The following is a 22,537-nucleotide window of genomic DNA, read 5'->3' as shown; positions in this document are numbered from 1 at the left end:
AAATAAATAAAAAAAGGAAAAGAAAGTATATAATGCGGGTCCCATGCCGCACCGCAAGCAGATAATATTTCTACCGACAATCCATAATGAATCCCACCAGGCTTCTTCTCTCTCCTCTGTCCTCTCCCGCACAAGCACACACACATCCATCAACCATGTCAATTGAGTGAGAGAAACGGAAGTTGGGGGATTTATTTCTCATGTGGAGTGAGTTGAAAGATTGCCAAAATTAGAGGTGGATATCGCATATTTCTTGCTTCTTCATTGAATGAATCTCCCTTTTTCTGTTGGATAAGCAACTGCTGCATCTGATGTTAGTGAGAAGTAGCTCTGATGACGCAATTCACACCACAACCATTTGGGGGTAAGTTTCCTTCTTTTTCATTAGGATACAACCCACATTCTTCTTCTTTCTTGTTGTAATTTGTGGGTTCCTGATTTGTTATGATTTAATTTTCGACTCAAGCACAGCTTTTGATTCTGAGTTACTATTATTTATGGAAAGGTTAGAATTTTAAAAAAGACTGCAACTTTGTGTTGGGTTTTTCTTGAATCTTGCGTTGTTGTGATTCTGAGCTGGATCTACTAATGGGATATTGGGATTCTTGCAAAATTTGATACTAGAAACTAGGTTTAGTAATGCTTAGTCCATGCATGGTAAAATCTAGTAGTATTTCGGTTTAATTGCAGAAATTGACTGTAACAAAAATGGAAAGTAGAAAATTTGAGACTAAATCTCTGTGCATATGCAGAATTTTCTTCCATTACTAAAAAAAACATAAGTTTGACTTATCTTTTGATTCATAAGAATCCGCATGTAAGATCTTGCATTCTCTTCCTGTCTTGAAATTCCATTTTGATTCACTTGAACTGGAACTAGATAGAAGCTCGACCTTTTCCTTGTTCGATTTGTTGCTACTGTATCACTTCTTTGGTTAGTGTTCTTTATTTGCTAGAAGAAATCTTTGTGTTGTGTCGTTGTAATTTGTGAAGGAAATTATATAAGTTGTTTAGTGCTTGATGTTAGTATATCACCTCTTGCAGCATTGCTTGCAAATCTTTGACATTTAAAACCGAGCATTGCTATAACTGAGGATGGGAGGTTTGTCGTTTGAACCAACAATCTTCTGCCCGCTTGATTATGTGACTCTAGGGCTCAAGGACCCCATCAAGGACTACCTGGGAAAGCCCCGGATCCTTTCACTTCTTTCAGTCATTCTGGATAAAACTGTCGACGAAAATGAGAAGATGCTTGTGACATCAGAAGCCAAAGATGTCATAACTGTTTTCCATGGTACAAGAGCGCCTTCTCTGAGCATTCAGCAATACATTGATCGCATTTTTAGGTATTCCAACTGCAGTCCTTCCTGCTTCGTTATCGCACATATATACTTGGACAGATTCATTCAACGGACAAACTTATGCCTGAATTCCCTCAACATCCACCGCCTTCTTATCACTAGTGTAATGGTGGCAGCAAAGTTCATTGATGACGCGTAAGTTCATTACACTCACTCAAGCTTGAGAAACTGTTTGACCTTTTAAGTTAAATCATTATGTAAAGTAAATGTAAAATGACTTCCACAGATTCTTCAACAACGCATATTATGCTAGAGTCGGAGGCGTCTCCACTAGAGAATTGAACAAGCTAGAGATGAAGTTTCTCTTTGGAGTGGATTTCCAGCTTCATGTTAGCGTGCAGACATTTAAGAAATATTGCTCGATCCTGAAACAGGAAGCCTCATGTGGACTCATTGAACGCTCCATCCCCATATGTGGAACGGAAGACAGCTGCACAAGCAGCAATGATGATGGCGCCCTCTGTTCTGCTTCAGTCTCTTGATGAGAAACTTGTACATGCTGATGCACATTCAGCATCGAGGAGACGAGGCTCATTCCACCTGTTAATTGCAGCCTACTGTATCTGATAAAAATGAGGGCTTGATAGTAGTTTTTGTTGGCACATAGATTTTTTCTGGGCTTCCCTTCTTTTTTTTCGTGTTGTTTGGTGGTCCCATGTATTGTATTCTTCAGTCTTGAAAGTAAAACTGGAACTACGATTCTTTAATTGATAATGTCATTTGATAGATGTTTTTAATTTTGCACATGTGAATACCTCAAGGTTAAGATAAAGAAGTCCTACTTCCAAATATCACCAGACAATGGCCAATATGATCGAGGTCGAAGATAACAATTAACAACAATCGAAGGCCGAGGTCGAAGATAACAATTAACAACAATCGAAGGCCGTAACCATTGTTCGTCATTTCATCTAGAGATAGATATGGCAAAAGGCACATGTCCTGTACTAACTACACTAAGCACTAACAAATTCCACAACTTCATCAAAAAACATATCACATGATGCCTATTTGAGGTTTCTACTCTACTCTACGCCACGCCATGGGTTGTTAAAATTGCATAAATCTGCATTCTGATCCAACCTCGTGCTTCCAGTTATGGAAAAAAAGCCTGCTGCATTCAAGAGGATCCCGGAGTCTAGCCACTGGGGAGAACAAATGTAAAATCACCACATCGAGCATTTCATACCAAGGCCGTTGCACGTGAGAATGAGGCCCTTGTAGCGATTAAGATAATCCTGCATTCCCCAAAACTAGTAATGAATGAGCATCATAAAATTCTTGAGGATTTACTATAACAAATGGATGCTGAGAGGTCACCGCTATGTTGCTGTCAAGCGTATGGAGCATGCCCATGTTGTCATATTCATGTCGCTTTACAGGATCACTCAACACTGCTCCACAAGGTTAACAAAAAAGATGTGAGATTTCAAGAACATACAGGTAGCTTTTAATAATGAAAATCAAGTCAGGTTTTAGCATATACTCCATATCTATTCTGGCTGCACAGAAAGGAACGATGCGCTCACTAGAGGTCACCACATGTCCACATTACCACATGTACACAGAATTCAGTTGCTTAGAAAACTTTATCACACTCTAAGCCATCAAGAGAATGACTACCGGTGATTGGTGAAAGTATCCACAACGGTGAAATTTTTTCCTATTGGAGCCTTTTCCAACTACTGCCAACACTGGTTATTCTTCTTCAACAGTTGTTGAAATAACCATATTTTCTTATCCAAAAAGAGTTGGAATCTACATAATGAGGAGCTTATGTGCATTGACATATTCCTAATATCGCCATTCAACTCCCAGAGTTAGTTTTGGGTCAATATTAAGTCAAGTGTTTGGTTTGTATAAACTGAGAGATTAATCAATCATGCACTTCAATAGTATAGATAAGCTCTGAAGCATGAACCCTAATTTTTGTGGTTTTCAACAAAAACTAAAGCCAACTACAAATTTGCATATTATGAAGTTCTCGCCAACCCACAAATAAAAGCTTGAGATCGAGATAGATACTACCAAAATCAGAATCCCAAATTTCCAAATACTACTACTAATAATAATGATGGTATAACTAAATTTCATTAAAATAAATAAACACATATTTGCAATTACCCTGATAAGCTTCACTGATTTCTTGAAATTTTGAAGTGGCAGTCTCCTCGCTCTTCTTTTTATCGGGATGCCATCTCTGGGAAATAAAAAAGTAAAAAGTTAATAAAATAGTACTAAAATTTACTGAAATAAGAAGAATGTAGAAAGTGAGGTACCAAGGCAAGACGGATGTAGTTGGATCGAATAGCTTCGTCGGAAGCATCATAATCCACTTCCAAAATCTTGTAATAGTCCTGCAAGGCGGGATTGCGAATTTACAAAACATTGCTTGCAAAAATCTATAGTTTGATGTAGAAGGGGGAAATTTAAACCTTTGGTTTCGAGACAAGGGAGCAGAAATCGAAATTGAAGTGAGAATTATCTTCAGGTTCTTCCTTGTGGTTAAAATCGTACGACTCTTCACACATCATTTTTCCACAAAGCACTACAAAATTGAGTTATTTCAGTTCTATCTGCGCCTGCGCCTTTTTTACAGCCGAAAACAAGGCGAAAGGAAACGGATAAAATTATGAGATGAATGAATGCGCTTTATATACATGATAAAATAAATTTAAATAAAGATAAACATTGATAAATTATACTCCTCCATAATATCCCAATATTTTAAATTAAATCAGATGAATTTACATAAATCAATTTTATTAGTAGTAGGAATATTAATTATTAATGCTCTTATTAAACTGCTTTTATTATATTTTAAAAGATTTAAAAAAATAAAAGATTATGATACATTAGCACATGATTTCCAATTTATAAATCAATTTGATCTGGATATAATCACACAAATATCTAATGAGAAAGTAATTTTTTTTTATAAATTTGGAGACATTTAATCTAAAAAAGGTTAATATTTACCTAATTATTGCTGAATAATAATATGTATCAGTTCGAATAAATTATATTCAGAAATCGAGTTTAAATATAAAAACCTAAAATTCAATTATATTGCTGCTTTAAGGATGACATGAAGATTCGATATATATTCTGATTCAAATAATCAAGTCAAGTTTAAATAGATTCCATACTTTGTTTCAATAAAACCTAAATATCGAATAACCGAAATCCGTGCCAACTGACTAACCTGAAACGGATATAGATAGGATATTAAAACAAGGATGTTGTATGTCAGCCGAATCCAGAATCCAGAATCCAAAAAATAAAATACACTACTCGATTTAAGCGAAGACAATACACCCCGAAAATGAAATTTCCACAAAATTTTAGTACAAGCTATAAATATGTTATATATACAGAAACTTCTACTCCAATCATGCTCCAAGATTACTTTTAAAAATATAATCATCTACCTTGGAGGCCTCTCCAAAGCTACCCAACCAAATTTTCCTTTCCGGAAATCCGACAAGATGCGGAATGATGCTTGGTTAGTATCCCCATTGAACAGTCGAAGAGCAAGCTTCTGTACAAAACTGCAATCAAGTCATAGGAAATCCATCAAAATACGAAGTTGCAGCAATCAATAACTACTTCTGACATAAACTATGGCAAAGGCTCTGAAAGATTGCGTGTTTTCTGCAGAAATGGCAAAGAAGCTTCCAATAACACAGAATGTGATAAGCACTAGATATCATGCAAAGCAACTTACATTCTACCAGCTCGACCATCTGTCTCCAACTTGTAGCGGTCTTGAAGAGCTTTGTTTCCTGTTTCAAACGAATAAGATGAGCAAACAGCAGATACTTCTCTTTTTTTTTAATCTAATTATGTCTGATCAAAAAAATCTTCAAGTTAATAGGTCATATTTGATGAAGAGTGATGTGAAAACGTCTCTTTCATCTAGAATCTCAGCATGTCTGTTTATGAGAAATAATTATACACGACATACCAACTTCAGGCAGCCGAGACAAAGTCTGTACAAGGATGGCTGCGACTTCAGAAACATCATAAGACCTCTCTCCAATGTCATCACATATGGCAAGTTTAACCGCAGCTGACTGATCGTCGATCCTCATTGGGATTATGCCAGGAGAATCCAGCAATTCCAAATCGTTCCCAAACCGAACCCACCTTTTATACCAAAATTAATATTAGAATCTATGTTACATATGAGGAAAAGACTGGCATTGTGCGTGTTCTATTAACTTGAAACTATTTGTACTTTATATACAATTGTGGTGATGATAGCTACCCTATTTTCTATATTAAGGAGCAGCAAATGGAGCCTGATCCTGGAATTTCATTATAGCCGTCAGGATTCTGAAACTTTACAAAAGCACATGTACTCTTTTTAATCTTTCCACAGTCTAGTTTATATAGATAACACCACAAGGATAGAACATACTTGAGCTCTCTTGTAACACCTGGTCTTGGGGCGGCAGGACACATCCGACGCTTGAGCAACCGGTTTATCAGAGATGATTTTCCAACATTTGGATAGCCCACTATTCCAGCTCGAACCTGTAAAAGAAATGCATGAACCTCGGATAGTAGTAGTAATTAATAATACATGCGTAACAGATACTATAAAAATTAAGAGTTAGAACCTTGTTTACTTATGTCTTCTTGTAACTGAATTAAATACTAGATCACATCCAACATACTAGTTAAGGAAATAGGTGAAAAGAGATGTAGTCCCTTTGCCCCAAAAATTTAGTCTGTGTTCCCTTTTCATGCATATTACAGTATTTATTAAGAAAAAAATGTAACTAATGTACTTGAAAAAGTAAATATAAAAATTAATCGTATATCCTTATTCACTCATCAAAAATAGAAATATTGTAAATTTCAAATGTTAAGGATGGTAGTTATTATGAGATGAAAGGAGCACTACAATTGAATACCTAATAATGAGCACATTATGTTCAATCATTGCCAGAGATATTACAACTAATAGGCATCAATTTCAGTGACCAATCTCAACGAGTTCATAGTTCATACACATTTACAGTTATATAATTGACTCAAACACAAGGCCAATGTAAACTCAACTCAAGACAAATTTGTCAACGAAACAAATCTAGTAATGATAGCTTGTACATTTGCTACAAGAAATTTTTTTAACAGAATGATAGCAATAGAAAATAGAATAATTATAAAAAACTCACAGGACGAGGAAGCAGTCCTCTGGATTTGCGCTTGATGTTAACTCCAACTGCCAATTCCTTTGCTAACCTAGTCAGCTTCAAGGTACCCTGATGTTCCCAAATTAAGAGTAATCATTAAAAAATGAGTTGTTGAAGTGGTATAGGTAAGCTATTTAGGTGGATGATTCAATAATACCGATCCAAACTGTCCGTTTGAGAAGACAACTTTTGTCCCCTGCCTTGCATAGTAACTAGCCCAAGCATCTCGGTCGGCTTTAGAAATCATGTCTTCTCGATTCAAAACAACAATCCTCTTCCTATTCCCCAACCATGTATCCATCTATTCACCAAAGTCTAACAAAAATGAATACCTAGCATAGAAACACAGGAAAGATACAGCAAGGCTCGAAAATCAGCCTTGAGAAGGTTTGCATTATTAATAATATTGAGGTTGTAAGTTGCTGTAATTTTATAATTTAGAGCATCCAGACAAGCTTCATTATGTTCACAATATTTTATGACCTTACATTCATCAAGTTTCTGTAAGATTAGAATGTCTTTCTTCATAAACTAAGAGACCAAATGCCACAAAAAATCATGGTACTTGGTCGTGCAAAAATGGTACAGTCATACATCTTTCATCTTCGTCTGTCATAACCATAAACATTTCCTACATTATGATTCCATTCATATTATAAGTAAACATGTAGTGGTGTGAAGACCTAACAGCAAAGACGGATAAATTTCTTCACATAGGTCTGCAAGGTTAAGAATCAGCAGAAAATATATGAAGTAGCCTGGATTCCAAGACACAATAAATCACGGAGATCTTAACCTGCGGATGGCTGGTGGAAATTGGAATCCTAGCATCTCGGACTTCTATCACAACATCCATCAATTTCAGCTGGACCTTGAGTTCTTTTTCTGTTTTCGCAATGTGACCAGGATACCACTATGATTTCCAACAGTATTACGAACACAAAAAAATAAATTTCAGCCTCAGTAGATGCCACGAGAATCAAGCATAGTTGCCAAAGATTGGTTGTTAAGACCACACCTTATTCCTACCTGAACTGGACGTAACACTTTTGTCCAGTGATAAAGGTCTCGTTCTAATTCTGCCCAGTTAAATTCTTCAGAATCAACATCCAAAGTGCTACTGAGCTTTGAGCTGTCCATTCCATTCCAGCCCAAATTTCTTCCACCAACAATCTGCAGGCATCTTCTGCTCTAAGTGATATATATTTCAACAAAATAGATCCATATAACATTTTAAAGGACAATCCATTCGTCAATTGCATATTGCTAAGTTATATGACAGTTGAGGGGGAAAATACTAAGTTGAGATGGAAAATCCCTAAAACCTAACAGTTCAGACGACATAAACGACTGAGAGAGAGAAAAAAAAATGAATGCATGTACATATTATTGAACAGTTTAGTAATTTAACTTACTGCGTAGCATATCGCAGCTACACGATTTTATTCAATAAAATCAACAGTGAAAAAAGGCTCCGAATTTACTATTAAAAGATTCGAGAGATAATTCAGATAGAACACTGGCCAAATCAATGCATACGCAATCAAAATCAGAAATGAACTGACGAGAAAAATAGGTTAACAAGACTGAGCAATGTGTCGTGCCTGGATTGTGGGCGAAAAAGTAGAAGGGTGAACGGCGGAGACCACCGCCAACGGAGAACGGCTAAACCGGCGGTGGAGTAACTCGCCGGTGAGCGAGGCGGCGGAGCTGTTAAGCCAGACGCCGGAGAGCTGAGCGGCCATCAATGATTATCTGCGAAAGGATAATTTTTAGGCGGTCATTGTTCATATCTTTGATTGTGGGGAAGAAACGCGTTCAGCTTAATGTCTTAATAAAATCGCACTTTGAATTCTCAACGCGATTTTGATCGTCTAAGAGTTTCGAGCCGTGGCCATCAATTATGTAGAAAAGGCCTATATTGATTTGGGCTAGCTTTAACACATTAATTAAGTCGTTGATATATCAATGTTTTAAGAAAAATAGGCCCATCTATTTTCCTTTTCAAATTAAGAAATTAGGGTAAATATCTATTTCAAATTATTTTCTTTAAAATTAATGAAAGAATCCAAACTAAAGTTGATTACTTTCTCTTTTTCTCATACGTCGAATGTCTCACGGCAACAAAGATTCAAGAATATTGAGGTCTTTAGTCCTATTGAGTATTGAACACAAAATAGAGCAAATTCTAGTTTGTTTATGGTATTATCCCTCTCTTTTTAAGCATAAAGGTCATAAACAGAGTTAAAGTGGTATTCATTATCAACTTTATTTTAAACTTAATTTGACCCATTTAATCCGTTATGCGTGATTCATGTTTTCGGGGATTATATTCACTAATTTGGCAAAGTTTTAAAAAATAATTAATAATTTGAGGTAGAAAATGATCTTGATGTAACGATGTGTGAATGGAGTGATGAGAAATGGGGAATATTTACATGAGTATTTATTTTTAAAAATAGATATTATTAACTTTCAGAACGGAAAATAGACTCTCACCGTTTCTCTGTAGTAGAGACATTTCTTTTAGATACGAGATTTAAGGAAATTGTATTAATAAAAGAGAAAAAATAAACCAGAACATAGAATAAAGTAGAGAGATGGAGAGAAAAAGTGTACTGTTCTTTGCTAAAAAATAAATGACTCAATTATAGTAAGATAGCCCAAAAGAAACACAACTCAACTACAAGGGGCAGATGAAGTATTAAAAAGGAAAATCAAAATTCTACTAGCTTATAAAAAGTAATAGCGGGAAGTTCAAAGACACACATTATCTCGGAGCACACATACAAATGAGTGGTGCTACGGGGAGTGTCGCTAGCCCATTGAGCAGGCCCATTTTTATTTTTTGTATACGCTACAATAATGTTTATCTCATATCGATTTGTATATTTCATATGTTTCATATAAATATGCACTCTTTTCATTTTTGTTGTAGGCAGATTTTTTCTTTGTAATGAGGACTCTATGCTTCTCTAATATTCCAATCACTTTTTTATTGCTACTTTTTTCCTATTTTACCAATTATGCATTCATCATCCAAAAAAATATCAAATTTTATGAGAGGGAGAAAGTGTTTCTACTGAAACCAAATAGTAAACGCTTCTTTGTATAGAATGTGATTCAAGTTCCCACATTTGAGCATAAGTTGCAAGTCTACAATCATTACGCATTAGTGTTTTTAGTTCTATACTATTCATCTACTTCACATTTCTTATTATTTATTCGTAACTTCCAATTAAATTATTTTATAAATAAAGGGCAAATACTAACATTTTATTAAATATACATAGTAATAAAAACTAAATAGCACATAATTGAAATTAGAAATACAGCGAGTGTCCCAATTTGGGGTCGAGCATGGCCACAAATCGGCAATGCTCCGCGTCCTACTCGAACAATCCGTTGTCATTGGATTGTCGCATTTGTGGCACCATTCCCGTGTCTAGGATGGAAGATGCGACCTTTTGACCCAGCAGAAGAAGGCTTTTGGTCTTAGTCGCATCATCACTTGGACCGCCTATTCTTCCCGAGCACTTCTCGTACTCAAGTTCTTCTGTTGATAGATCTTTTCCTCTTTAATTTATATGCCTCCTAATTCCATTTGAATCTTTATTTGTTGCCGCGACAAAAGATATACTACTACTAATGTCATGTTACACTAAATATAATTATACTATAAATCAAGTGAAAAAGAATATTTATACAGCGACTGCTATATAATGTAACATACACATCAGTACTTTACTGAATGGCGTGTTTGAGTGATTAATAGTAGTACAAGATAGAATATTAGATAGGTGTAAAATGATACATATGGGCCAGACCATATATTCTGATTTCGGAGACTGAGAAAGCACATGTATATAAACTGAGACTCCATCTCCATGCCACCACCAAATTAAAAACAATCAATATCTATTAGTATAAGCAAATAAGCATTGAGAGAGAGAGAGAGAGATGAGGCCAGCAATGGAGTACTCCAGGCAACAAGATGATGAGTTGGAGAAGGTGAAGAAGGAGCTGCTGCACTATGCCATGAGACGCGACTGGTGGCAGGTGCTCCATACCTACAAACTTAACAACCAAGCTCCCACTGCCAAGATCACCCGCTCCGGCGACACCGTCCTCCACATGGCCATCTCCGACTCCGACTACCACTCCCTCACCGTCAGACGCCTCCTCGAGTTCGCCACCAAAGACGCCCTCCGCATGGCCAACGATCACGGTAACACGCCCCTCCACGTGGCCGCCTACCTCGGCAACGCCAGGGTGTGCCGCTGGATCGCCAGCGCGCGCCCCCACCTCATCGGTGAACGCAACAAACACGGCGAGACGCCTATCTTCCTCGCCGTCGCCCACGGCCGCAAACACGCCTTCCTCTGCATGCACACAATCATGAGGCGGCACGGCCTTGGCTTGGGCTTTTGCGGCAAGGACGACGGCAGGACCATCCTCCACTCCGCCATTTCCGGAGGGCATTTCGGTCATCTTTTTCATAAACCAAAATAAGTCTTTGTACTACTGCTACTACTACTACTAATAATTTGTGAATGGCAGAATTGGCATTTCAAATAATCCATATGTATCCGAAGCTAAACCGGAACGATGCAAATGGAATCACTCCGCTTCATCTTCTGGCTACCAAGCCATCCGCCTTTAAAAGTGGGACCCGCATGGGAATTCTTCGAACTATTGTCTATCACTGTAAGTTTCATAACTATCAAAATCTATTTTCATATATTTGTCATATCTGACCACAACACAACCAAATCTACTTATATTTCAAAGGTTTATACATTAGAAAGCTTCAGTTTCATAAGGACGAAGACGATCTACAGCAACCTCTGACCTTTTGCGCCCACATTCGTTCATGGCTCTGTAAGTATTAAACACATTTTTCAGCTAGATATATCATGTTAATTATAGGAATGGATAATCCAATATGGAGTATTTTCATTTCTTTTACAGATTCGAGCCAAGAAAAGGATACAGAGAATCCAAACAATGATCGCCAACGACCACCCCTGGAATTTGATAGTAAAGGAGGTGAACTACTTCAATTAATTAAGTTTTTATTAATTTCATTCTTCACTGGGAGAATATCCATTCATTTGAAAATTAATGGTCATACTACTATGTATCCAGGCTTGGACTCCGACTACGTCTCCTTCTGCGCACCCATTGGCGAATGTCTATCACTTATATTTCACAAATTTGTAACATGCTTAACCTTAGGTAACCCCCATTTTAATCCAAATCAACCCATAAAATAGCCAAAGAAAGCATTAAACATTAATATCGCCTCGTATTTTCATTTAATGTTGTATTGATGGTTAGGGATGAACAACCAAATACGAATGGTTATAGAGGAAAAGAGACAGCATAAATGGACGGTCCAGATCATGAAAGAATTGGTTAACAGAATGTCTTCTTACGATTTCGAAATAGAAGTGAGATCGCCTCCTCCATCGATCAAGAGAGATGGAGATGGTGGAGTGTTTGATATTAGTGAAGTCAAATTGCAAGATCTTGAGCATCAAAAGTCCAACATTGTCCAAAAAGGTAAATTAACCATATTCATCGATCTAACTCTCATTAAGTAGGAATCTTGTACTAGTAATTTTCCTATACGTGGGATCTCTCCACACTTTTGGTGTCTGTCTCTATTTTTTCAATGGACAAATTATCAAATAAATCACGAAAGATGGTCGAATTCTAATCTGCCCCACACTTTTCAAAGTCTGAAAAATAAATCACGAAGTTTGAGATCTGATCAATTATCTCATCCTTCCCTCTAGCGGTGAATTACACGTTGATGTGGCAATCGGTTTAAAACACATTGACAAAACGACGTTTTAAATTTAATTAGCTAATGTCGGTTTGCCCAATCTCTTCTGAGTGTTTTAAAGTGGTTGACAAATCAGCATGCAATTCCTCAGAAAAGGGAAGGATGACTAGGATTTGACCATCTTTCGTGATTTATTTAACAGTTTTATCATTTTTTATGTATCCGGCCGTAACTACTTATTAGCTATACATAATATCGTACGCAGATGGAGATGACAAGAAAAGAAACGGAAGAGAGGAGATGTCATTTTCAGCTGCATCGCAGCAAGAAGTGACAATAATGGTGGAAAAAACAAATGGAAATTTCGGAATAACTATTCGAGACAATGAGGATAAGAGCATTCCCAATGGAGGTGGCGAATTCTCGGCGATAAATCGCCGGTTATCGCCGAATTATCGCCGGCCATTGTGGCGAAGTCGGCGATAATTCGGCGATAATGTTGCCGTTGCTTCGCCGAGTGGCGTTCTAACGCCGGATTATCGCCGAGCGATCGCCGGCCACTGTGGCGACGCTCGGCGATAATCGGCGATAATTAAAATTTTTTTTTTTTTTTTTTGAACCCAACGGCTATTTTACATTCCACCCCTATAAATATTTCCTCCACTTCCTGCATCCAACACCTGCAGAGTACGCTGGGGCTCGATCCCGACGCCCCTCCGGCCCCTCCGTCTTAGATTTTTTTTTTTTAAATCTTTGTTTATTTGCGTTTTTTATTTGTAGTTTTTTTTTTCTCGTTGTATTATATTTTCCAATGATTAATACAACGATGAATTGTTCATTATTAGTCTATTTATTAAATACATTTGTAGGGAAAATTAAATAATATAAAAAATAATGATGTAAAAATGAAATGTTGAGTTAGGGAGAAATAAGGGAGAAATAAGGGAGAAACCAATGTAGCACTTGGCTAAAAACTGGGGATAAATTTTGGTGCTGATGTGGCGCTGATGTGGCAGGAGTTAGGGAGAAATAAGGGAGTTTTTAGGGAACTCCATTGGGAGTGCTCTAAGAAAGGAAATAAGACATTGAAGCAAAACCCTAAAAAGGAAACCCCTCTGCTCTTTGCAACGAAGCATGGGATAATAGAAATGGTGAAATACATACTTGGGAAATACCCTTTGGCCGTTCACAACGAGAACGTTGATGGGAAGAACATAGTTTTGCTGGCTGTGGAATCTAGGCAACCACATATCTACAACTTCTTACTCAAACAAAAAATACTAACTCAAACCATTTTCTACAAGACGGACAACGACGGTAATAGCGCCCTGCATCTCGCCGCCATGCTCGCTAACCGGAGGAACTGGCTCATCCCGGGCCCCGCCTTGCAGATGCAGTGGGAGGTCAAGTGGTATGAGGTAATTAAGCCCATCTTGCAAATGAACTTAGCCAGTAATATAATGTGAAATTATATGAAATTGAATAATCTGTTGCAGTTTGTGGAGAAATCAATGCCTGCGAAATTCTTTGTGCCATGCAACCAAGAGGGGGAAACACCCTGGGAAATGTTCACCGAAAACCACAAAGAGCTGGCCAAGGAAGCTAGCGAGTGGCTGTACAAGACGTCTGAGTCGTGCTCCGTCGTGGCTGTGCTCATCGCCACTGTGGCCTTCACTGCCTCCAGCACTGTGCCCGGAGGCATCGAGTCCAATGGCACACCCGTGCTTAAGAAACAGCCCGCATTCAATGTTTTCGCCATTGCTTCACTGGTTGCGCTCTGCTTCTCCATAGCCTCGGTTGTCATGTTCATGGCTTTCTTCACCTCAAGGTATACAAATTGTCCTACTTATTATTTCTTTTTCATATTTTTATTCAGTTTTTTTCTTGGCAGGCATCGAGAGAAAGATTATGGGACGAATCTGCCGGCAAAGCTGCTGGTAGAGTTGACGTCGCTGCTAGTATCAATAGCGGCAGTGCTGGTATCGTTCTGCGCAGCACATTTTTTCGTGATAAAGGACACCTTCAAATACACGGCCTTCTCGCTCTATGCTGCAACGCTTTTTCCGGTGGCACTCTACGCCTTCTGGCAGATTCCGATGTACTATGAGCTCGTTAAAGCCACTGCCAGGTCCACGCCTCAGAGAGTATACGAACACGACTAGTTTCCTTCTTTCCATTTTTACCCTACCCATTTGCCATGTTTTTGTTTGGGAATAAAGACTACCTCTGTAACTGCATTCCATTATGTGTGCACACCATATTACGAAATACTTTATGCTCACCTATCTCTACAGGTTGTCCTCGTTAATTCCTCTTCATTTTTGAATTTTTTTTTTGAAGCACCACAAAGTACTACAAGAAAATTGTGCGAGATTCAAGTTCCAGAAGAAGTTGAACACAAAATAAACCATAATTATATGGCGTTTCCATTAACGGTGCTTTCACACCAAGACAACAAATGGAGACTCCACAACTACTCAAATGAGTAATTAATCAAATTTTTTCTGTACATTCATTCTCACCGTCGTTAATGGGTCAATGATCAGTCTCAAAAATTGCTACCACAAAACTCATCGTCTTAATTCAGCATGGTTAGGTCTGGTCATCACTCTCACAAAGTAACTTCTCGTCTCTGGCAGAATGCGAGGGATCAGCTGGGAGTACCTGCGTTCGTTCATTCACAGATAAGGTAAAGCACAGAGAAAATAGTAACCAATGAACCAGAGGTTGAAGGCCAAACATACCAGGGCATCACAGACAATTTGTCGTAGTTATCCAGAATGTATAGAATGCAAGCATGTCTTAAAGATAAGGCGTTGAATGCGTCTGACAACTCAAACATGAGGGATACATTTTCAACTGAAATGTCCTAGAGAGAGAAAGAGAGGGAGGCAAATGAGATATCATCACAAACTGAAGAAAATCCATTTAAAATCAGTAAATTTCTCATGCGAACTTACCTGTGCAATGGCATATTCGCACAGACGCTTTAGACCCTCCAATAAATACTGATCAGCCGCCCGTAGAAGTTCCTGTGCTATTTCTAAGTTGACGTCTACAGAGCCCGTGTATATGTATCTAAATCCAATAACAGACCAGTTTCAGGATCTATCTATAGAATGATATAATTGATTCATAACTTACAATGACCGGACTTTGTCAGGGTACAACCCAAAGTATTTACCTCATCATCAACTCAAAGACATCCCATCTGATATTTGGGATCTCTATGTCTTTGGCATCCCTCTCCTGCAACATTATGTCAAGTTTTTAGAGTATTAACAAACCAACTGGACAAGGACTTACCTGCTATTCAGTCTCACATGTCCATAATATTTACACCGAGGCCTGAGCACAGCTTTGCATTTGAAGTTTGTTTCAAATAGATGCTTAAGGGCTATGGGCAAACAGAGATGAAAGAGATAGACACATAAATGAAGTTCAATAGGTGGAGATCTAATGGAAGTGGAGATTCTAATTTCAGTGAGGTTTCCTAATTGATGGGTAAACAATAAACACTAAACAGTGGCTGTAAACAGCTCAATTTACTAGTACAATCGTATAACAGCTATCACAAAAGGGAATCATACTCCTCTACAATAAGATATGTGCACTACTAAGCAGGGCGAAATAGCAGTTATGAAAGACCTTAAACGTAGTGTCCAGCACAAAAGTCTCTTCTTCCATCATGGAGAGTGAGGCCATAAAGGGGAGCAACCAAGCACACAGAAAAAAATAGTAACAGGAATCAAATAGCATGCTCACCCGATAGCCACCATCAAACATAGCTCGAAATGCATCGGAAGAAGCAAGCAAACAAATTCTGTGTGCATAGAACCGTCTTCCTGGTAATCCAAAATGGAAAGGAGAATATTAGCAGCGATACATATTTATGGAAATTTCAAGATCTGACAAAAATCACTACCTTCAACCAGAAATGTTACATCAGATAGTGTGGGATTATTTACATACTGTTCACCCAGATATACCTGCAGTAATATTCCATATTTAGTACGCGCAAACAATACTACTCACACATTCAGTGCATCTGTGACTTCAAAAGAAAAGTAATTGAATTCTGTTTTTCCACTTAATTTCCTACTCTGTGGCCAAATGATTACACAGAAAATACCCACACTTTCGAACCCCCAGAAGCCAAAACTGAATCCTTATAAACGCCTTTTCTTGTTTAGTTCAAAATAATTGTTTGATGACAATTTATCAGTTGATTGACTGATACAACAGCAATAACACAAATAACAGTCACCTGAGGTATTGGGGAAGGAGGAGCAGCATCGACTGGAGAAAGTGAGTTTGCTTTATTAGCCAACCTGCATAATGCCATAGAACTATCTCTTTGATGCTTTGAGTTAGTTGATTCCAGAAGTTCCAAAAGCAAAGCAAGTCCTACAAATACACAAGAGTGAGGCAGGAAAGTGAAAGCTGTCGTCAAGATTATCTGCCATGTCGCTGCAGAAAATCTTGATTTAGGTAGATGTTAAACTAACTTTATAAAGTAGTTTCGAAAATCAGGTACCATTGTTATCAATGAAAATGGTTCTTTGGTCATCTGAAGAACAAAGATGAGCAAGAGCCAAAGCCACGCGTCTCTGAACATTTCTTTCTCCCGCACGCATCAAGTATGTTAAATGACTTAATACCTGTACAAAAAAAACTATTAACCAAGTTGCATATCCATATTAAAATGGCACCTAGAGCAGGCCACATCAAGAACTAAAAGTGTGCAGTGTGTCATTCTACCTAAAGCACATAAACATTTTCAAATTATTCATGCTTAAATATTCTGCATACTACCATCATCTGCTTCTTCAAACTCAATGCTGATGAAATCTAGTCTTTTGAGTGTCATGCTTAAATATTCTGCATACTACCATCATCTGCTTCTTTAAACTCAATGCTGATGAAATCTAGTCTTTTGAGTGAAGCATTAGAGGAATCAGTTTTCTCACATCCTACAAACAACTAAAAGTAGCTTACCCGCCCATGAATCTTCTCTTCAAGTCTTTTTAGTGTCTTGGCTACACAATCTCTAGTAGGCTGCAGAATTAACAAACCGGACATATATCTCTGATTGAAAAAAAGTAACATTTGTCCAACCCAATTACAAATATTCCATAACAGAAATTTCAGTCAGGCATAGGATTGTACTTGGACAATAAATTCACCATCTTGAAGTTTCTGAACACCCCCCACCCTAATAAGATCTGCAACATTATCCTACAACAACAAGAATGCCAAACATAAGAGTAAGAAACAATGTGATTATGTTACCAAATAAGAATGAACTTATAAAAAAGGCCAAAGCTTTACGAGCACAACCACTAGATAACTCAGTGATTTTGCTATACCTCATTATCTGCAAGCCCATAAAGAGCAAATGCAGCATTATGCTGCAAAGATCCATTTTTTGATTCAAGAAGCTTCAGTAACGGCATTATTCCACCGCTGTGGGCAATACCAGCTTGATTATGAGGATCCTGCAAGAGGAACAATTAATGTTAAGCACCAAAGACACAAATAATTTACATTGCACCACACACACACACACATACATACATACATATATACATAGGGCGGCTAAAATAAAAACTACTTTTAAAAGATAACTACGAGCCATGAATTGAGCATGTATGAAATCACTGGAAAATTTTATGAATTCAAACATAAAAAACTTTGTTAACTTTGATATTTGAACCTAGGATCATGAAGTAATTCAACAAGGAGATGAATCCACCATAGATCTTCATGGTCTAAGGGTTGAAAATGGGTCCTAGTTTATAGCCTAAGAGTGCTTTGCAGAACAACCCCTCCCTACACACACACACACATACACATATATAGGGTTGCATTATAATTATAACTAATTCCAATACAGAATGCATAACTATTTCAAGTCCGTATATTGAAATTATCAACACAAAATCATAACTTTATCATCTACATTGTGTTGATATTCAAATTTACATGTTATGTTTATAAAGTTATGTCTTTGTGTTGATAATTTTAAATACAAAATTGAAAGTTATGCGTTCTGTACTGGAAATTAATTATTATTTGATCACAACCCCCCTATATATATAAAGATTGTCTTTAGGCTAGTGTTGGTGGTGTAAGAAAAACGTTACCTGAGCTAACCTCCCTAGGGCAAATGCTGACATTTCCCTCAATTGAGCATCTGGTGACTGGAGCATCTCTATAAGTGGAGGAACAGCACCTCTTTGAACAATGTGGACCTGCAGAGGTATCACACCGGATTTTTTTAGCAATACATAAATTAGGGACTATACTATAGAGAAAGATTTTTTGTGAAATTTCATAAATAAAGTTACAGGTGAAACGGAAAGATAAGTTATCTGTCAACCTTACAGTCTGAATCTGTTGCAGCAAATTGCCCAAGAAGGAGAGCAGCTTCTCTTTGACTCTCTGAACAGCAGGAGCTGTTATTCATGGATGTCAACCAAATCAAAAGTTCAAAAAATTAAATCCATTTTCTACTTTATGGAGACCTTGTACATATATACTAGATCAGAACTGGACAAAATAATTAGCATAAACCATGCAGAATATAGTAGGAGCACAGACATCTAACAAAAACCGGATTTCAAAAAAGAAATAGGCAGAGTTACTCCAGCATGTTTAGCCAAAGGAATCAGCCAAATTGATTGATTACACCACATCTATGTAAAAATTATATTTCGTCCCTCATAATAATAGCAACAACAACACCAACAAAAACAACAATAAAAATAACAATGACAATAATAAATTAATAATAAAAAAAAAAAACACAAAGCGGTAATGCAAGTATGCAACAATCAATTTTGGAACAGTGTATTCCACAAAGTGGCTAAGTTCTTATATGAGAACCATATTCAATAGCCATTACATTCCTTTAGTGTATTTACCTGGTCTAAATACCTCTTATAACCCAATAGCATCTTATAAATCCATCCAGGGCTCAAATCTGTTTAGCTAACTAATAAATTCACACAAGGAAGAGCTATAACAAGTCAAATACCAACTACCAACCAAAAAAGAACACTTGATATTTTAGTTATATCTAACCCCCCCCCCCCCCCAAAAAAAAAAATCTCTTTTTTTAAAAAATTGAACTCAAATGGGAAAATGTTTCTGAAGAAAGAAAAACCGAAGCAGAAACGACACTCAATTTGGTAAATGTCTAGTATTCCCTTCACAAAGGAGGGGGGCATAATGAGAGTGTTTGTCAGGGATGAACATCTATGAGCACATCTAAACATGATGATGCAATTTCCACTCATGATTTATTTTTCCACTTAGAAAATACCTGATGTTATGTAGCTTTTTGATTCTCATAGTAAAGTTAACAAATAAAGTTACGAGAAGACAAAAAGGCTTCTGCAAATAAGTATTGAGTTGATAACAGCATTTCTAAAATTCATTTGGTCATACCGAAGTAAACCGATAACAGGCTGCAAAGCTCCAGCAACAAGAACTTCCTTCTTAATATTTGGTGACGAGTGGACCAGATTACCAATAACACCAACCTGACAATTTGCAGTGACTATAAGCATGAGTACACATGATACTTACTTTTAAATATAACCATATAACTGAAACATAAGATAGGAGCGAACCGCTTCATAATGTATAGCAGTGTCCTCGGACCGCAACATTAGAATAAGTGTAGGTAGAGCATTGCATTCCACAATCTAAAATTAGCAAACAACTAGTAAAGACTTCATAGCGCATGAATTGAGAGAGGGAAAGAAAGAAGAAGACAAATACCTGATTCTTGTTCTCGTCATTCTTAAAGGCAAGAGTACGAAGAGCTCCTGCGGCTGCTCTCTGCACCTTCGAGTCAGAAAACTCAAGCATTTCAACAAGAGGAGGGATACCACCTTCAATCCTGAAATCATGATTTCAGATTTTAGAAGACAGAAATTTTTATACTCCACCACAAAGCCCACAAGAGTACCAACCTAACGCGTATTTTAATGCTGCTATTCTCGTGAGCAAGGTTAGTAATTGCATCAGCCGCTCTCCTGATGACACCACTTACCACCCGAGAGTTCGGACTATCATTATGCCTCTTCAAGAGATCCACGAGATGGGGTAGGGCCCCCGCATCAACAATTAGTTGCTGATGCTCTGGCTGTCAAACAGAAGGGATAGATTGACAAATTATTAGTATAAGTTAGTATATGTCATGAAGATTGGATTCATCTAATGATAAATAAATGCCACGAGATCTTTCTGATTCTGTCATCCTTCCATGAAACACAATTACGAAAAACTTTCCCATATCAGGAGAACAAACCTTCTGTTAAAATCCCAACATTAGTTTCCCAAGCCATTCCATAACCATTTCTATACTCACTGTCTACTCTTATCAATAAGCTGTCTTCTCAATGAAATGAAAGTTTACAACACTTATTTGCTTAAGTAATAAATTTCCAATATTTATTCCATACACTTTTTTATACTACTGTTTTCTGAAAGTTATACACAAACCTACTTCTATGCAAATGAACGTATAGCGTGTTGCAGATATCAGAAGCATGGCGCTAACATCACCAAATTCAATAGTTAACAAGCTAACAATGATTTGTCATGATCGTGCGCATCACTTCAGAAAATAAGCCAAAAACAGAAAAAAGCTGAAATAGCAAAAGGCCAGTTCATTCCTTAAACAGTCGAGCATTCCTCTATGGATCATTCACTTGCAGGCACCTATCAGGTTAGCACCATGATCATTTGTCATTTGTTGGGGAGCTACTATCCTTTTAAATGCAGAAATAAGGACAGGATATTTTGCCATAAAAGAAATTAAACTAATTCACTTAATACAGAAAAGTGAAATCATCAAACTCATTGAATCAAAGTAATCAATATCTTTGGCATATTACCTAATAAGGAATGTCCCAATTTCAGCCAAATGTCTTTATATCAAGACTAAATTCATAAGCAATTGGCAAACGACAACTTAGACAGCAATTAAAGTTGCTTGATTCAGAGAGGAAAATAACCAAACAAAACATATAGACTCAGAGCTATGCAGTGCTGGAGTTTACTTTAATGGCTAGGAGTCCCAGAGTGAACGCACTTCCTTTCTCCACTTCATGCTCATATGAGCTCAAACCACCTTCCCCGTCCCTCCCCAGAGGAGGCGGAGCCTGAAGATGCTTTACCAATACAGGAACCGCCGCACAGTCAACTATCAAATTCACCATATCCTCTGCAACCAAGCACACATAATTACATCACGGATCATAGAATTAAACTCAAAATCCAGCACAGGCACCCTAGAAATGCAAAAGGACAAAACTGAGACGCGCCCAAGCAAACTTCGTCGAATGATTATCTCAATAAACGGAACATAAATATAATCTCCACTCATCTCTATCACCTACAACCACCACACGGATCATTTCACCACAGATCTAAGCCCTAAGCTCAAAATCCAGCACATGCACACTCAATTAAAACACCATATCGCACAAAAAAGCTAATTATACAAATTAGAATAAGAAAGATAAGCAAGCTTTTACTAATTGTTTTTTTCATTTCCAGTACCGTTCTTCGCGAGCTCCGACAGGACATGGATGGCGTGTTTGGCAGACGCGCGATCCTCCTCGGCGGCTGAGAAAACAGCATCAAGGATCTCAACTTGCGCTTTTATATCTCGGATGAGATCTTGTTGCGAAGCTGCGGGCGATTCGCCACCGACACTTGCACGATCTTCACCGCCGACACTTACACGATCTTCACCGTACTCCTCTTCGAGCTTCCTCTTCAGGCTACGTCGCGAGGACGGCGAGGCTGATTGCTCGCGGAGGCGCCGCCCGGAGTTCTGGCTCTGGTTCTCCATCAGTGGAAAAGAAGAAAAAGAATGGATTTGATGAGAGAGAAAATTGAAATTAAGTGAAAGAAATAGTTTTAATTTTATCTACTTGATGATGTGGGGTGCTCGTGGGGGTATTTTTGGAATTACAGTCTTTTTAATCTAAGAACTCGTTCTATGATTATACAGCAAACCCAACTAATTTAGATGATTTAAACGTTGTCTCCCGCGTTTCAAAACTAGGCAAAAATATTACTACTCCTCCATTTCTGATATGTTTACATATTTATATCGTGGATTGGATATAACATGATAATTAACTTGGGATTAAATTTTC

The 22,537-nt window shown here is 37.6% G+C and overlaps 5 protein-coding genes across 5 annotated transcripts; 2 read left to right on the top strand and 3 right to left on the bottom strand.

Annotated features, from left to right (window-relative positions):
• The first annotated feature begins 93 nt into the window (after window positions 1–93).
• LOC125207104 (cyclin-U4-1-like) lies at window positions 94–2,098 on the top strand. Its single transcript, XM_048106319.2, has 3 exons — window positions 94–364; window positions 1,045–1,496; window positions 1,588–2,098. Exons 2-3 carry the CDS (start codon window positions 1,096–1,098, stop codon window positions 1,841–1,843), a joined length of 657 nt encoding a protein of 218 aa, XP_047962276.1. The 5' UTR covers window positions 94–364; window positions 1,045–1,095; the 3' UTR covers window positions 1,844–2,098.
• A 96-nt stretch (window positions 2,099–2,194) lies between these two features.
• Window positions 2,195–3,990, bottom strand: LOC125207105 (uncharacterized). The gene is made up of 5 exons (XM_048106321.2): window positions 3,797–3,990; window positions 3,641–3,718; window positions 3,486–3,561; window positions 2,682–2,755; window positions 2,195–2,599 (listed from the first exon to the last, which is right to left on the bottom strand). Exons 1-5 carry the CDS (start codon window positions 3,893–3,895, stop codon window positions 2,528–2,530), a joined length of 399 nt encoding a protein of 132 aa, XP_047962278.1. The 5' UTR covers window positions 3,896–3,990; the 3' UTR covers window positions 2,195–2,527.
• Window positions 3,991–4,562: 572 nt separating this feature from the next.
• EMB3129 (GTP-binding family protein) lies at window positions 4,563–8,363 on the bottom strand. The gene is made up of 9 exons (XM_048101765.2): window positions 8,170–8,363; window positions 7,595–7,738; window positions 7,362–7,478; window positions 6,723–6,866; window positions 6,548–6,634; window positions 5,785–5,900; window positions 5,329–5,510; window positions 5,089–5,146; window positions 4,563–4,912 (listed from the first exon to the last, which is right to left on the bottom strand). Exons 1-9 carry the CDS (start codon window positions 8,308–8,310, stop codon window positions 4,789–4,791), a joined length of 1,113 nt encoding a protein of 370 aa, XP_047957722.1. The 5' UTR covers window positions 8,311–8,363; the 3' UTR covers window positions 4,563–4,788.
• A 2,100-nt stretch (window positions 8,364–10,463) lies between these two features.
• On the top strand, window positions 10,464–14,664 carry LOC125204697 (uncharacterized). The gene is made up of 10 exons (XM_048103405.2): window positions 10,464–11,051; window positions 11,126–11,272; window positions 11,357–11,446; window positions 11,537–11,614; window positions 11,714–11,803; window positions 11,906–12,130; window positions 12,622–12,753; window positions 13,428–13,774; window positions 13,853–14,184; window positions 14,248–14,664. The coding sequence occupies exons 1-10, from the start codon at window positions 10,526–10,528 to the stop codon at window positions 14,516–14,518; spliced, it is 2,238 nt and encodes a 745-aa protein (XP_047959362.2). The 5' UTR covers window positions 10,464–10,525; the 3' UTR covers window positions 14,519–14,664.
• An 83-nt stretch (window positions 14,665–14,747) lies between these two features.
• LOC125204698 (ARM REPEAT PROTEIN INTERACTING WITH ABF2-like) lies at window positions 14,748–22,279 on the bottom strand. The gene is made up of 19 exons (XM_048103407.2): window positions 21,933–22,279; window positions 21,431–21,594; window positions 20,339–20,511; window positions 20,145–20,265; window positions 19,994–20,068; window positions 19,809–19,903; window positions 18,739–18,814; window positions 18,503–18,610; window positions 17,726–17,854; window positions 17,526–17,594; window positions 17,355–17,414; window positions 16,894–17,017; window positions 16,624–16,763; window positions 16,282–16,345; window positions 16,122–16,201; window positions 15,541–15,605; window positions 15,317–15,434; window positions 15,101–15,225; window positions 14,748–15,020 (listed from the first exon to the last, which is right to left on the bottom strand). Exons 1-19 carry the CDS (start codon window positions 22,225–22,227, stop codon window positions 14,927–14,929), a joined length of 2,175 nt encoding a protein of 724 aa, XP_047959364.1. The 5' UTR covers window positions 22,228–22,279; the 3' UTR covers window positions 14,748–14,926.
• Between the last annotated feature and the right edge of the window lie 258 nt (window positions 22,280–22,537).

This window comes from Salvia hispanica, chromosome 6 (assembly GCF_029641045.1).
Source record: "Salvia hispanica isolate PSC_SH4W2 chromosome 6, Shi_PSC_v1, whole genome shotgun sequence".
NCBI classification, from domain to species: domain Eukaryota; kingdom Viridiplantae; phylum Streptophyta; class Magnoliopsida; order Lamiales; family Lamiaceae; genus Salvia; species Salvia hispanica.
This window is presented reverse-complemented; position numbering and strand designations above follow the sequence as displayed.

What these genes read in the sequence shown, in the direction of transcription:
- EMB3129 (XM_048101765.2), bottom strand. Translation starts at nt 8,310, where the DNA reads ATGGCCGCTCAGCTCTCCGGCGTCTGGCTTAACAGCTCCGCCGCCTCG. An exon ending in CTTTTTCGCCCACAATCCAG is followed by an intron (nt 7,739 to 8,169) that starts GCACGACACATT and finishes AGATGCCTGCAG; the next exon opens with ATTGTTGGTGGAAGAAATTT. An exon ending in GATGGTCGAGCTGGTAGAAT is followed by an intron (nt 4,913 to 5,088) that starts GTAAGTTGCTTT and finishes ACTTGATTGCAG; the next exon opens with TTTTGTACAGAAGCTTGCTC.
- LOC125204697 (XM_048103405.2), top strand. Translation starts at nt 10,526, where the DNA reads ATGAGGCCAGCAATGGAGTACTCCAGGCAACAAGATGATGAGTTGGAG. An exon ending in CATTTCCGGAGGGCATTTCG is followed by an intron (nt 11,052 to 11,125) that starts GTCATCTTTTTC and finishes TGTGAATGGCAG; the next exon opens with AATTGGCATTTCAAATAATC. An exon ending in GTCCAACATTGTCCAAAAAG is followed by an intron (nt 12,131 to 12,621) that starts GTAAATTAACCA and finishes TATCGTACGCAG; the next exon opens with ATGGAGATGACAAGAAAAGA.
- LOC125204698 (XM_048103407.2), bottom strand. Translation starts at nt 22,227, where the DNA reads ATGGAGAACCAGAGCCAGAACTCCGGGCGGCGCCTCCGCGAGCAATCA. An exon ending in ATGACGAGAACAAGAATCAG is followed by an intron (nt 20,069 to 20,144) that starts GTATTTGTCTTC and finishes TGCTAATTTTAG; the next exon opens with ATTGTGGAATGCAATGCTCT. An exon ending in GCGAATATGCCATTGCACAG is followed by an intron (nt 15,226 to 15,316) that starts GTAAGTTCGCAT and finishes TTCTCTCTCTAG; the next exon opens with GACATTTCAGTTGAAAATGT.
- LOC125207104 (XM_048106319.2), top strand. Translation starts at nt 1,096, where the DNA reads ATGGGAGGTTTGTCGTTTGAACCAACAATCTTCTGCCCGCTTGATTAT. An exon ending in GCAAAGTTCATTGATGACGC is followed by an intron (nt 1,497 to 1,587) that starts GTAAGTTCATTA and finishes TGACTTCCACAG; the next exon opens with ATTCTTCAACAACGCATATT.
- LOC125207105 (XM_048106321.2), bottom strand. Translation starts at nt 3,895, where the DNA reads ATGATGTGTGAAGAGTCGTACGATTTTAACCACAAGGAAGAACCTGAA. An exon ending in CCCTTGTCTCGAAACCAAAG is followed by an intron (nt 3,719 to 3,796) that starts GTTTAAATTTCC and finishes CCCGCCTTGCAG; the next exon opens with GACTATTACAAGATTTTGGA. An exon ending in AATCAGTGAAGCTTATCAGG is followed by an intron (nt 2,756 to 3,485) that starts GTAATTGCAAAT and finishes CTTGTGGAGCAG; the next exon opens with TGTTGAGTGATCCTGTAAAG.